At 41.5% G+C, this 13,986-nt stretch overlaps 3 protein-coding genes across 3 annotated transcripts; 1 reads left to right on the top strand and 2 right to left on the bottom strand.

Annotated features, from left to right (window-relative positions):
• The first annotated feature begins 805 nt into the window (after positions 1–805).
• On the top strand, positions 806–2,573 carry ndufa6 (NADH:ubiquinone oxidoreductase subunit A6). Its single transcript, XM_014983122.2, has 3 exons — positions 806–973; positions 2,116–2,231; positions 2,355–2,573. The coding sequence occupies exons 1-3, from the start codon at positions 835–837 to the stop codon at positions 2,484–2,486; spliced, it is 387 nt and encodes a 128-aa protein (XP_014838608.2). The 5' UTR covers positions 806–834; the 3' UTR covers positions 2,487–2,573.
• Positions 2,574–3,475: 902 nt separating this feature from the next.
• On the bottom strand, positions 3,476–4,335 carry smdt1a (single-pass membrane protein with aspartate-rich tail 1a). Its single transcript, XM_014983123.2, has 3 exons — positions 4,138–4,335; positions 3,797–3,945; positions 3,476–3,699 (listed from the first exon to the last, which is right to left on the bottom strand). Exons 1-2 carry the CDS (start codon positions 4,294–4,296, stop codon positions 3,808–3,810), a joined length of 297 nt encoding a protein of 98 aa, XP_014838609.2. The 5' UTR covers positions 4,297–4,335; the 3' UTR covers positions 3,476–3,699; positions 3,797–3,807.
• A 724-nt stretch (positions 4,336–5,059) lies between these two features.
• On the bottom strand, positions 5,060–13,620 carry fam234b (family with sequence similarity 234 member B). Its single transcript, XM_014983121.2, has 13 exons — positions 13,567–13,620; positions 11,846–12,403; positions 11,452–11,565; positions 11,209–11,376; positions 10,341–10,456; positions 9,990–10,140; positions 9,753–9,894; positions 9,102–9,296; positions 8,898–8,976; positions 8,620–8,787; positions 8,407–8,527; positions 7,062–7,288; positions 5,060–6,911 (listed from the first exon to the last, which is right to left on the bottom strand). The coding sequence occupies exons 1-13, from the start codon at positions 13,601–13,603 to the stop codon at positions 6,909–6,911; spliced, it is 2,079 nt and encodes a 692-aa protein (XP_014838607.2). The 5' UTR covers positions 13,604–13,620; the 3' UTR covers positions 5,060–6,908.
• Between the last annotated feature and the right edge of the window lie 366 nt (positions 13,621–13,986).

Genomic DNA, 13,986 nt, shown 5'->3' with positions numbered 1-13,986 from the left:
AAAGTTCACTCTATGAACCACAAATCATTGCAATACCTTGTTTTTTTTTTTTTGTATTTTCTGTCCAGTTTTCTCTGTCTTTAAGTCCTACCACAGAATTTCAACTGACCTTAAAAGTTCAGACTTTGACTAGGCCATCACAACTCCCTGGTTTCCTTTGTCAACTTTTACATGGTAGATTTTACATTTGTTTGAGAAAAGCAAGCCCATCTCTCTGTTGGAGAGATGGGCTTCCAGTTGCTTTTAGAAAAGGTCGGTAGAGGATTTTGCCGGGCTGCAAATTAGTCCTAACCATCACCTCTCCACCTCCATGTCTTTGCACTCAGCATGTGCTTGGTTTTTGTCAAATATCAGACTGTGTATTATTGTCAAACATCTCTACTTTAATCTCATGAAAGTAGGAATACATAATATATCAGCATTAACATTGGTATTGTTTTATAACAGTAAAACTATAGCCAAAGCTAATCTGACATTCAATTAACTTTTTTTTACGATATTGAATAAAAGTCTTTCAGTACTTCCTATGATGCATTACCATTTTCCGTTAATAATCCCCTGTTGTAACAAATTATACAGGGAATAAATGTTTTTCCGTGAACCTTTTGAGTATCTAATCATTTGTTTTAATAAATTACAAATTTAGACAGTGTTGGAGAGTTTCATAACTAAAATTACTTTTATTCGTTTGCTGTTTTCCAATGAAAGTCTTCCAATTCATCTCAGCAGTCAACAAGCCGTGTCTTGTATTGAGTCTGTCTGACCACTAGAGGGCAGCTGCGCTCTTTTCTTCAACCTATGAGAGCGGAAACGCCTTCAACATCAGCAACAGTCATGGCGTCCACGGCTGCGGCCCGAACAGCAGCTGGTGCTGCCAAAGTGGTGAAACCCATTCTTAGTCGGGACTTGGACGAGGCGAAGCGCAGAGTTCGGGAACTGTACCGGGCCTGGTACCGTGAGGTGCCTAATACAGGTACGTGGGTCCGGCCGTGGAGGCTGGAAGCCGGGTGTTGAAGCAGCTGCGGTAGCGTCAAGGTCGTGTCTCTGTGGAGCTTTAGATTATTGTCGAGGTTAACTGGACCTAAACCAGAACGCCAGCATTTTAGAACGCGGTGTTTTCTAAAGCTTTGGAGACATGTTGGCAGTAATCGCTTTTAAAAAAATAAATAAACAAGAGCTGCATGCCGCTACTTGCAAGTATATTATACTGATAAATCAATAAAAAGTAGAACAGTAATGCCAAGTGGAAATTTGCACAAAAAAAAGTGCTATGTTGAGACCAGAACATACTTGCCGTCACCTTTTGCACACCATCCCAATGGGGAGACATGGTGGCAGCATCATGCTGTGGAGATTTTTTTTGTCAGCAGAAAACATGTTGGAGCCTATAACAAAACTTAAAGGGGCAGTATTATGTATTCTCCAGGCACATGGTGCCATTTTATAGCATAATTAAATAACTGTTACCTTCAGCTGTTTATAAAAATGCTATATATATATCAAATATGACTTTAAGAAATTGACTTCCATTTTAATGCCTTGAAATTGGGCCTCTGCCTTCAGGAAGTCATCACATCACTCCTTTATCCTTTAACAAACTTTTTACCAGACTTTCACTGAGAAGTAGCTCGTATAATGAGCTCAGCAGATGCACAGTTTCACCAGGTGTTTGCTAATTGCTGCTGGCTAGTCTGAAGGAGCTGATTGGGGGAACCACGGAAACTCTGTAGCTTGGCCTCGAAGGCGGAGCTAGGTCCAACCAGGCGTTTCGCACAGCTGAATGGTTGCCAAGAGAGATTAAATAATTTCTCAAACATACATGAAAGAATCAAAGCAACACTCCAGGTGTGTTTTTTGATGAGGGTGTTATATTATAACATGATGTAAATCTCAAGAAGGTCAATTTTTCATGACTTTGCCCCTTTAAGGCTGGATGTGGACCCAAAACGGTCAGCTTGAGTTACTTCAGAGAGACTTTTATGTCGTTATATCCAGTATTAGGGATGACTTTGATTCTAAACTTTGTTGGTTACAACACTATCCTGACGTTTCTACTTATTGCAGTTATCGTAGTGGTCATTCCCTTTTAGTAAAGCTGACTCTGTGTGTCTGCAGTGGCAATGTTCCAGCTGGACATCACGACTCGCCAGGGCAGAGACAAAGTGCGGGAGATGTTTGACAAAAACAAACACGTCACCGACCTCCGCGTGATCGACATGCTGGTCATCAAGGTAAAAACGTGACACTTCACCCAACCTAACATGCTGCTAGAATGCAGTCTTGACTTGATATTGATGACATTTGAGTCAGAGTAGATGTTCGTCCCATTGATGCGTCTCTTATTCGCACGGCAGGGTAAAATGGAACTGCAAGAAACCATCCAGGTCTGGAAGCAGAAGACCCACGTGATGCGTTATTTCCACGAGTCCGAAGAGCCTCGAGCGGCAGACTTCCTGTCCAAATTCTACAAAGGGCACAACCCTTGAACTGTGTAGCTGACCTCTGACCCGTCTTTGCTCGTTTCCAATATGAAAGATGTCCCCCTTTATTGTAAATACACACTATAACTCTCACATGTCTCCACCTGTTTTGTTTCGGTCTTGATGAGAGTCATATAAGATCCAGTTAAATTAAAACGCGAGTGTTGTTTTGCTCTTTGATCAAATCCGTGCGTACTAGGGGTGCACTAATAAATTGGCCCCATTTCCTTAATTTTGTGTGATACTTGCAGGAGAAACCGATCTCTCCCACCTTCCTAAAGGTTTGAAAATCTGTGAAATATTGGTGTCAGGCAAAATTAGCTTTTTAAAGATCGGTAAAGGGCCAGAAAACTGCAATCGGTGCACCTCTAATTCATGATACTTGGATAGGTGTCCCTTAGCAAGTCGAAGACAAACAAGAGTTGGCCTGATCTAAGGGCCATTGATTATTGAGAAAGGTAAAAGTATTTGATATGACCATTTTTAATATTCAATTGAAAACCTGTTGGTTTTGGAGCAGAGGCTTCGTTCCTGGTGTACATTCTTTGAGTTCATCTTGGGCAGGCCTAAATTTCTAATCTAGAGGAAATAAATATGGAGACGATTCCAAGTAAGACCCGACTCAGGACCTTGGATGTGCTTCTGGAACTTTAGTGGATCCAAACCGTCAACAGAAATAGTTTTATTGAAAAGGTCAGTACGTTAATTAGAAAACCAGTGGAACTACCTGGAGTTAAAATGTTTGATTCCATTTTTCATCAACTCTCAAAGGACTTTGGAGGTGAAGTACAACAGCTGGCATTCATAAAGAATCTATTAATCTCAGTAGGTTTTATGATCTAGCTGCAAACACGGTCTTACTAACAAATTAATTTTGAACACGTCAGTAATGGACATTACTGAAGAGTGGCATCAGCAATATCCCAAGAATGATTAGACCTTACTTTTGCGCTAAACAGTCTGGACACTACAATATCTCTAGGCACTAAAACCAATTGAGTTTTGCTAGATTTCTCTTTTTATTAAGACTCTTGTAGTGCATGCAAATACAGTACGATAGGAAAATGTAGCGGCAGTCTCGTGTACGTCAAATAGGAGCAAAATCCCTGAAACGAGTGCAGGCGGAGGTGATTGAGGGTCACGGCAACAGGACCTCCAGGAAGGCATTTCTCTACGTTGGTGATCACTGACACTCGGTAGCGATAAAAACATCAATCATCTGCAGAGAAAATGAGACGAAAGAGGTTAACTTAGGATCTTCACAGAGGAAAACATAACATCGGACTGAACATGGGCAGAGAGGAATCCATGGTTACCTGATCAGCCCTCAGTCATCGTCGTCGTCGTCCTCCGGGACGAATATGTCGTGCTCCTCCAGCAGCGCCGCAAAGCTCTTGCTGATCTGAGTTCCCACATACAAGAAGGGAACCACTACCAGAGCGATCCGGATAAGGCCGAAGGGGGTCTGCCACACGACCCCACCATAAAAACACTCTCATTAGTTTAAATGGCAGCTGTGAGACAGACCTCATTACAGACTCATTTCTCCCTTCAAGGATTCACAGTTGACTCTCTCTTTTCCTGCTGCGTTAATTTCATAACCGGGCTTCTTTCTTTTACGGCACGCCATGTTCTCAACCACAAACGCTGCTCTCACCTTCTTGGGTTTGGGCAGAAGGGCGCCGCTCGACGTGCACACGGCCGTCCGGCTCGGCGTCACGATCCGCCCCGGCACGGTGGAGGGGCTCGGCGGTGAGAGGGGGCCGTTTCTGACGGATGAAAGCCTGAGCAGGCGACCGAGGACAGCCGAGGCCATGTTCACCGCGTTTTGACAGGTGATGCGGCAGCAATGCGGAAAAGACGGGCTGGAAAAGCCGCTCTGCAGATTTCGCTTTGCAACACCGCCATCTGGCGTCGATAAGAACTGCATGCACCCTTCTGTTTAACAAAATGTGTTTAGTGAGCCGTAAACGTAGCACCTTTTAAGAATAGTTTTACTGCACGTAAATTTCACTTTTATGTGAGGAAGAGACGCTAATATTACTGGAGTCCAATTTTTGGTTAAACAACCAAACACTTTATGGTAAAAAGAGACTTTGATGGACCCAAGCTTCCTTGTTCTTGTGTTATTTTCTGTCTTCAGAATCTGCCTCGCCTAATTGAGTCGTCGTTTCCCATAATACTTTTTACTCTTCCTTCATAATTAATTTGATCACATTTTCTTTCAACTTCATTCATGTAAGATATCAGTACTCCTATTTGAGAGCAACTTTTTAATACTACCCAGTTCTGGGTTTTACATCTGACATTCAGCAACTTCCCACCCCAATAAATCTAAAAAAAAACAACCCACAAAATCTCTCTTAAATATTCACAAAAACTAATAGCAGTTTAAACAAAAACAACTTTGTAACAAACTTGGCTTCCTTCCCCAAGTCTCTTTCAGCTGCTAACAGCTTTTTGTTATACTTGTAGTCTGCAGATATTATTCAGTTTCTTTTCCTATGATTTTCCCATATTCATAAGCAGAAGTCCATGTCTGTCTGAAAAACAATTTCTCAAAATTAACCAAAACTAAATTTCAGTACCACTTTTATTCAGTGTGCCATTTCCAAGCATACAGAATTTGATGTTTGTTGCTAATAACAAACATCAACACCTATACAACAAGTATTTCATCAGTCACCTGGAATGTCAGGCATTTTTGTCCCCTTTGGCCTTCCATACGACAGGGCAAATGCATCCTCCATTTTGCTACAAACAAGTAGCTTAACTGTGCGTACAGGTAGGATTTAGTTCATGAGTTGTGTTGTGTAAACCCCCAGCTTATTCCTGCATGTAATAAAACATCGCTCAATTGTACAATCCGTAGAAAACAGATCAAAGAAAATAGATGATATGCATTAATAAATATTTACAGACTTCCGCTAGTATAACTTGGTGTTGGGGAGAAGGCAAATGATAGAAGCTGCATGACAACAAGTTATTGGTAGACATGAACAGTAAATATGGAAGATCTCTATATACAGAATGTCAATGCATTCTAATATTCTAGCAGCAAAAAAAAATCAAGTTTTAACTACAGAAAAAAATTGTTCTGCTTCAGTTAAATGAACACTAAGAGGAAAATAAGTTAATTCAGACAATAAGACAGAAGTCGCGTTAACGGAATATTTTCCGTATTAAACTGGTTATTTTTTTTAAACGACAGGAAAATTTGAAGCCCGTCGGTCATTTTGACAGGTTATAATTGACACCCTTGACTGGTGCACATAGGCAGACATTATAGACTTTACACACAGACTACATTGCAGAGAGAACTAAAATCAATCAATGACAAAAATCTTTTCTGAATATCATCTCATGAACTCTGAACTAAATGCGTCTTTCTGACTGGGAGCTGACGGCGTGTTGAAGAGTTATGGACAGGAGGCTTTGGAGCGTCTGGTTCAGAAGCGCATTCAAAACCTTTGGTTGAAATGGTTTTTAATTCCAGTCTCCAGTACAGAACAGAGAAAACTAAAGAGAATGCACCGCTGTGTTAATCCATTTATAGTGTAAACAGAGGAGCCGGCAGTTTATCTTGAGGAAATAAATAAAGGTGCAGAAGTTAATTAGATGGTAACGTGCGCAGGGCTGCACAACCAATGCGGACGCAGCTCTGCTGCTGCGAAGAATTAAACTTAACTCAATCTGCGGTTTTAACAAATGGAGCTGGAAGACGTTACCCTCCTGCAACCAGAAGGAGAACGACAATCAGGAGGAGCACGGCAGACGTAACATCTGTCGGTTTCGGGGAAGTGAAGCCACACAAAAAAATCCTCGTAAAAGCGCACGCCCGGACTGCACAGGGTTAAAAAAAAAGAAGTTCAATTGATCGGTTTGAATCGGACAGATCCAGCGCAGATTTCTCTGTAGATGCAAACCAGGAGGAATTTGTGAGGCTGTGCTTTAAGACCAGCAGGTGAAGTGCTGGTAATTTAAGTGGAGTCATTTAATTTAATTTATTATAAGTTATTGGGGCCACAGTCAGTGGTTTTTGTCAAGGAGAAAAAGTTTAGATACGTTCATGTGTGATGGGATCTGGATTCACGGTTCAACTAGGTGAATATTAACTAAACCGCATAAAGATGCGGCTAAATAGCCGAAGTTAATACTACTATAATTTGATGTTTAAAAATAGAACATGCTGTCAGTCAAAATGACTGGGAACAATAAAGTCTAGCACGACCTCTGCAATAAGAACAAAATAAATCATCATAAAGAAACATTTTACACAGAAAAAAATAATTCACAGTAACGTAGAAGTTCTTATTGGAGCTAACAGAATGTAAACGGCTTTCAATGCATTGTGACCCTTTAGTGCAGAAGTAGTGCTGACGACTCATGACGTTCAGGCTTTGTGGCTCCACACGATGCAAAGCTTCATCACTACACAAAAAAAGCATTCAGTTGTCACTCTGTGTCAGTTTATAGATGAAAATATGTTTTAAAAAAAAAAAATATATATATATATATATATATATATATATATATATATATATATATATATATATATATATATTATTACAGCAAAGTTACCTGAGGTTTGAAGGAGAGGCGCCTGAAAAACGCGTTCACCTCATGCGCGGTGACTTTCCCGGCCGCCTCGGTTTCCTGGTTTTCGCCCAGCTGGACGATTTGTCCCGTCTTGATGGCGGCTTTGAGGCTGGTGCTCTCCACTACCTGAGCGCTGGTCTCCGAGCCGGTCGTGGGCCGGGAGGACACGGTGATGTAGGTGGCGTCTTTCAGATACTCCAGGTAGCTCACTGGCAGAGAGGGAGATTGGTGTTACACACTGGAAACATTTTCAATCCATTTTTTGCCTACTAAACAGTTTTGACTGATTTCATGTTCTCAACCAAAAAAAAAAAATAGACATGAGTGTGAATTGTGGAGCAAAGCTCAGTTAAATTGGACTGAAGGCTTCTTTTTTTTTTTTTTTTTCCAAGACTTGTCGATTTTCCTCAGACCTGAACTTTGACTTGACTGTTCTAACTTGTATTCAAACAAATGTGGTTTAAATACACCAAATGTTCAGCTCTGGTTGTTTAATTAGGTTTGTTGTCTCAAGTATCTCACAGCCTTTTAACGGGTTTAAGTTTCCCCACAGCATGATGCAGCCACCACCATGTATTCCAGTGGAGGTTGGTGTGTTTACTGTGATGTGCAACATTAATTTTATAAGCACACAGCATTTTGTATATACAAACAGACTTGACTTAATAATTATTTAACTTGATATGGATTTTAAAGGAATCAAAGCAAATGCAGCTGAAAACATAAGCATGCCACACTTTTAAGACTTTTTTTTAAAATAAACATCCATTTCACAATTATGTTCTACTTTGTGTTGGTCTGTCACATAAAATCCCAATAAAATATATTGAAGTTTATGACTGCAGGGGTCTGCAACCTGTGGCTCCGGGGGGCCACAGGTGGTTTTTAATGGTCCTTAAAATCTTTGACTAAAAATGATAAAACAGTTTCAGAAATGGATATAAAAACAAATTTCTACATCAGAATCTATTTTTATTAGGATGGAAACTATGTTTAAGAACATGAAACTTTTTAAAAAAAGTTTTTCTTTATTTTTAAACATAAAAATAGGAGCAAAATATGTATTCTTTAAAAAAATAAATTTCCTGCAGTAGACATTTATCAAAATACGTAAAATATATATTTTTGAAAAGTTTATGTAATATTTGCAGCCCTTAGTTTTATTTAGTTAGACTGAGGACAAAAAAAGCCTCTTTGGGCTGTAATATGACAAAACGTGGAAGATTTCAAATGGAGCATGGATACTTCTACAAATCTGTAAACGATTTCATTTTAAAACATCGGCCTAAAACGAAGTGAAATGGTGAAGTGCCTCGGTTTGTTTCACCTGCAGATGTGACTGCTGTGTCCGTGGTGCTGCTGAGCTGCAGCAGCGCTGCAGGATGTGCAGGATGCAGCAGGAAGAGCTTCCTGATGAGCGGCTCCGCTGCGGCCACGCCTGGCGCCATCTGGACACAGATCGCCACAAGTCACACACACACAAACACACCGTGGTTATTATTCCTCCAGTAGACGATCAGCCTCAGCCGTAGAGACTCACCGTCATCCTGGGAACGTTCCTCTGTGCTCTGATTGGCTCGCTGGCCCAGAACAGGAAGACCGATTGGCCGGTCGAGGTCGATATGGCGGACGCTTCCAAAACCAGACGAGGGCACACAAACTCAGCCTTCCAGAGGGGCGTCCCGCTCGCCCCGCTGACGATCAGCGCCTGGTGGACGAGGAGCAGGGCGGGAAAACCGTGAGATTGAGTCGAAGCGTGTTTTACACAAAGAAGAAAACGTCTGACATCACCAAAGAGTCAGATAAGCAGATAATTACTGTCATGATGCCGTTTGCTGAATGCTGAACAAAAAGGTCCAGGACTCCGTCGCTGTTGAAGTGACCCAAAGCTGGCTCGCTGTGGGGAGAAAAAAAAAATGTAACGTCAACCTGTAAGATTGAATAACTTCAGAATAATTTGTATTGACAGAAGCTGAAATGTTTCATCGTTTTTTGCTGCTCAGACACTCAGAGGTGTGCGACCTGTGGATCGAAGCGTTGCTGAAAGTCCACTGCTTGTGTAAGTCGCGCTGTCTGAGCACGGACAGCGTCCTGGCCCCGTAGAACAACACCCAGTCGCTTCTGGTCCAGTTCAGGCTGGAGACTGCGTCCAGACTGTTGCGGTTGTTCCCAAAACCGGCCACTAGGGGGAGCAGGAACTCCACACGCTCTGAGCCACTAAAAAAAGAAAAGAAAAAGGACACAGCAAAAAGTGAGATCACTCTTTCTTTGTCTTGAATATGGATATTGGTGTATTAAGGCCATTGTAGGTAGAAAACAAAGGAACAAGTTAAGAAGAAATAAACTAAAATTTTAAGGTTAATCTCAGAGATTTTCTAGAAAAAACTTGGAAATTTAGACTTTTGAAACTTAGAAATTTCCCAATTTTCCCCCCTAGGAAATCTAAGATTAATCTCAAAATTTGTGTTTTACTCCTTTTTCTTTTTTCATAATACGCCGTTGTAAATACATGACTCCTGTATGTTTCTCAAATATATATTTTTCCTCTATATGTAAATGCTCTCAAATCAGAGCTGGATTTTCCCATTTTTCTCTCTTTTAGGACAGTTTATCTTAAAACCTTATGAGTTCTTCCTTGTTTTTTCCAGGAGAAGCAATAACTGAAGGTCGTACCTGTAAATGGAGATAAAGGAGGAGGAAGAGGCGTTCTTCATGTTCTCCCAGCGCAAATCCTTCCTCAAAACAAAACGGGTTTCGGGCATTTTGTCCAACGCGCGAACGTAGATATCTTGCAGAGAGATGGCCTGGACGTTACCTGGAGACACGATGAATCATACATTATGAAAGTGGAACTCAGTCAGTTTCGGTGGGTTTAGCTGTGGTTGTGAGTCCGGCCTCGCTCTGCCTCACCCAGTCCAAACAGGATGTAGTACGCTCCATGCTGCGTCTCATGCAGCAACGGACCGATGAGCTTTCCTTGACCTCTGAGGTTGAAGGGGACGGGATGTCCAATTTTCTTTCCCGTCTGTCCGGAGATCAGAGTCAGCGATAAATCCAGAGTCTGAAAATGAATATTAAAAAAATGCACGTTAATACAGGAATAAATCGAAACAAAACCCTCAGGATCCAGCTTCGCTTAGTGATATGAGATATAAGAATCTGGGAACAGGAAGAAATAGGAAAAATCTTTGACGGTTACGCTCATTTTTAAATTAAATGAACGCTGAATGTGAAAAAGTCAAACGGTTGGCATGTTTTCACCTCATCAGCGGGTAGAGTAGCTAGAAGCAGATCTGGGACGGAGTCGCCCTGGAGGTCAGGAAGCAACACAGCCTGGGATTCAATGTTTCTAAGGGCGACCGACCACAACTTCCTCCCTAAAGAGAGAAAAATAAAACATCTTTGATCACATATTATTAGGAGCTCAAGCACTATTTCTATTTATTTAATAACAAATATCTAATATTTATTATATTATAGTCCTCAGTAATTAAATAATAATTTCTAGATTTTCTTATCTTCAATTGTCTACAGAGTTTAAATGCTAAAGTCAAATTATATCTTCCTTGAAAGATTACGACCACCAAGCATAAAATTAATAACGTCAATTGTAATTAACATATTCTATAATTCCCTTAGATATGGTATATGTATTTATATCTTGCTCTCGAATGCGCTTTTTAAAATTTTAATAAAGTTATGTGGGGAGGACAGAAAAACGTGAGGAGAGAAAATGATTTCAAAATAAAAGCACAAATATAAACATCTAACTAGTTGAAGAAGTCTTAAGTTCAAAACCAAAACTTCAACACAGATGTCGAAGTTTATTAAACTGAAGGTTTTACAAAGCAGCCGAGTAAAATTACCGCTTTAGATTTTATATGGAAAATATCATTTAGGGGATGATAAGTCCGCTAGACGTTTTCAAAGTCAGCAAAAACACTAAAGCGCTAAGCTAAAAAAGTAGCTGCACTGTTAGCGCATTAGCAAGATTAGGAGAAGGGTGCCCACCAAACCCTGAAAACCAAGTTAAACTTTATACTTTGTGGGATTCAGAAAATGATGAAATACAAAAATAACTTTTGTTTTCTTAGGCGATTTGTTGGTGCTTCATGAAGGCGATGCTAACCTGTGGCGCCGTTGACCGCCATGAGGTTGGACTTTCCGATAATGAGGCAAACAGGCGACCGCTGCGTGTTCAGCTGCAGACCGCACTGGAGGTACATGACCGGCTCGTTCAGGACTTCCCTCCACAGCACCCGGCCGCTGACGGCGCAGACGGCCACCGCGCTGTAGACTGGAACAATACAATCCTTTTAGAGGGGGGAAAAAAATAAAAATAAACCCGAAACATCCTTGTCACAGAGCTTACCTTTGCTCCTTTGCGTCGCATGCGTGCCATTGGTCCATTCAGTAACACCCAGAAGCACGTCCTCCACCGAATCACCGTCAACGTCCCATAAAGCCAGCGCGGGCGGAGTGACGCCTGAACAATAACCAAAGACAAATGTTAGCCTCCTCCTGCTTTAGTTGAAGCTGGTTTTATTTTATGTGAAGCATTGTGTCGGGATGCAGTTAAAAACAAACCATACTGTATAATCCCAAGCGACTAAATATAAAAAGGAGACATGGCTGTCTAGACAGCAGGACTCCTCAGTAAGGCTTAAGTGCTACTTTAGGTGTTTATTTCGCCCTGATTTGCCGACCTGCTAATAAGCGTTTGTGTATGTTTGACTGTAAACTGCAGATTTCTGGGTCATCTTTACCTCCTGCGTCTCCCAGCGCTCGTTCCCACTGCAGCTTCTTCTCCAGCTCTGCCTTCTGGCAGGGAACCAGGAACGCACACAGCAGCACGATCAACATGGCACAGACGAGAGGCACCAGGAAAAACGCGCTCCGGATCGTGTTTTTCGCTCTCCTTCTCTTCTCCTCTGCCTCAGAGCTGTGAGAGCCCAGCCCGGCGGCCCCAGACGGCCCGGCTCCTCCTCCTCGGTCCTCCCCGTCCCCCAGCTCCCCGCGGCTCCAGTACTGGCCGCCCTTCAGGTTGCCCCGGCTCCTTCTGGGCTTGCCGGTAACTTGGGCCGTCCACTGGTCGTCGTCGTCGTCTTCTTCTTCCTCCTCGTCGTCGTCTTGCGCCCTGTCGGTGGCGCCGATGAGCCTTCCCGACCTCCCGTTGCGCGTCTTGGAGGAGCCCGGGGCCAGGCAGCCGTCCCTGCCCAGGCCGTTTCTGGGGTAGTTGAGCACGAGGTCATCCTCTTCGCTCTCGTCGTCGCTGTCTGCCTGGGTGAGAGGGTCGTACTCCCCGAGCTCCGAGCCCTTCTTCCCTGCAGAAACAAGAACAAAACTGGATTTGTTGCTATGACAACACAGAGTACTCATAAAACCAAGGAAGTATGCTCTTCAGGGTTACCACGGCAACTCATATAATGCTAGCAGATGTTCTTAGTAGGACAGCGGTCATACATTTCACTTTTTTGTATAATTGAGAATGGATCAAAGTTATTGATTTTTTTATAATCAACTCTTGCCTTAAATGTTTCCACAACCTCCTGTCTGTGTTGTTGCTTGGCCTTCATGATGAGGTTTCTTTGTTTGTTCTCCAACAAACAAAGAAATTCATACTGAGATTAAGTTAAACACAAATTCAATTGTTTACTTACTAGGCGGCTTCTGGAGCTGGCTTTTATTTAGGAAAGCAAAGGAAGACTGAATATGAATTTTTATTCGTTACAAAAAAATTTAGAAGAATTATATGAATAATTTTCCTTCCTGGTAGTGGAGAAGCATAGTACCTTCGAGTGTAGAAACTCTGTTTTTTTCCAGTCTGCAGAAATTTGCCTCCAGCTAGTCTGTCACCAATGTCATCAAGCAAATTCTATTCATTTTTAGCATTATTTGCATATTTGCTTATTTTTCACGTGTCTATATTAGAATTTAAATACTTTATTTATGATGATGATGATGATGATGATGATGAAGCTAAACGTAGTCTGAAACTATCTTAACCATAGAGCCATAGCTCAATAATAATAAAAACAACAATAAAATTATATTGAACGAATGTCAATTAGAGATATATTAAAATGTATATATACACACACACACATATATAATTAAATATATTTTTTGGTAGCACACCGTTTGTAAAATATCATTTTCTTCATCCGCTGCCTTATGTCCTATTTCTGCACGTAGCAGCAGGTTTTTCTTTTCACCGGGTAAAAATAAGCGGGCTGTTAGCTAAATGTAGGACTGAAAAATAAACTGGTTTCCGCCATATGTAGCATCGTCATTAGTCACAAAAATGTGAAGATACAGACCAGTTTACGCTTTACAAAACCAGTGAATGGACCAAACATTCGTCGTGCCTATAATTACAGGAGAATACACCAAACAGTTTATAGTGTTACCATTAGCAACCTGTCGCTTTCTCTCTCTTTTTCTGTCAGTCTATGAAATAAGGAGGAATAACTGTCGCACATCTCACCAGGCAGTTTGAGGGCACGGGACAGAGCTGCAGCCATCGTTGGTTCTCTCGACACCGACGCAGAGCAACGAGGACGTCAAACAAGCGCTGGAACCAACCAGCTATGCCCAAATGCATTCTGGGAGTTGGGGTTTTTCCCCTGAGGCTGGTGCGGCGCGTTTTGTCCTGCAAACAACCCAGGGAAAAGTAAGACAGACTGCTTGAATAATTTGTGGGGTTTTTCCATTCAAATTATATAAGTAAAAAATTTAAATCCTTTTGTAGTTATTACAAAATCCATGTAAAAAAAATACAGTCATATTGTTCTGTAGCCTTTATGTGTTATTTTCCCCCTTTGAAATGAGAAAACTAAATTCTGTTATCAAACTTTAAGTAGTATAAATAGTTTATTTGAAATGTGTAACAACAGCTGACAGCTGC

The sequence above is a fragment of the Poecilia mexicana genome, unplaced genomic scaffold, assembly GCF_051168715.1.
Source record: "Poecilia mexicana isolate PSO_F unplaced genomic scaffold, ASM5116871v1 scaffold_8, whole genome shotgun sequence".
NCBI classification, from domain to species: domain Eukaryota; kingdom Metazoa; phylum Chordata; class Actinopteri; order Cyprinodontiformes; family Poeciliidae; genus Poecilia; species Poecilia mexicana.
The sequence above is the reverse complement of the archived record's forward strand: the minus strand, read 5'-3'. Positions and strand labels throughout refer to the sequence as shown.

What these genes read in the sequence shown, in the direction of transcription:
- ndufa6 (XM_014983122.2), top strand. Translation starts at nt 835, where the DNA reads ATGGCGTCCACGGCTGCGGCCCGAACAGCAGCTGGTGCTGCCAAAGTG. An exon ending in CCGTGAGGTGCCTAATACAG is followed by an intron (nt 974 to 2,115) that starts GTACGTGGGTCC and finishes GTGTGTCTGCAG; the next exon opens with TGGCAATGTTCCAGCTGGAC. An exon ending in TCGACATGCTGGTCATCAAG is followed by an intron (nt 2,232 to 2,354) that starts GTAAAAACGTGA and finishes TTCGCACGGCAG; the next exon opens with GGTAAAATGGAACTGCAAGA.
- fam234b (XM_014983121.2), bottom strand. Translation starts at nt 13,603, where the DNA reads ATGGCTGCAGCTCTGTCCCGTGCCCTCAAACTGCCTG. An exon ending in CCGTGCCCTCAAACTGCCTG is followed by an intron (nt 12,404 to 13,566) that starts GTGAGATGTGCG and finishes TTGTTTCTGCAG; the next exon opens with GGAAGAAGGGCTCGGAGCTC. An exon ending in AGCGCTGGGAGACGCAGGAG is followed by an intron (nt 11,566 to 11,845) that starts GTAAAGATGACC and finishes GTTATTGTTCAG; the next exon opens with GCGTCACTCCGCCCGCGCTG.
- smdt1a (XM_014983123.2), bottom strand. Translation starts at nt 4,296, where the DNA reads ATGGCCTCGGCTGTCCTCGGTCGCCTGCTCAGGCTTTCATCCGTCAGA. An exon ending in TTCTGCCCAAACCCAAGAAG is followed by an intron (nt 3,946 to 4,137) that starts GTGAGAGCAGCG and finishes GTCGTGTGGCAG; the next exon opens with ACCCCCTTCGGCCTTATCCG.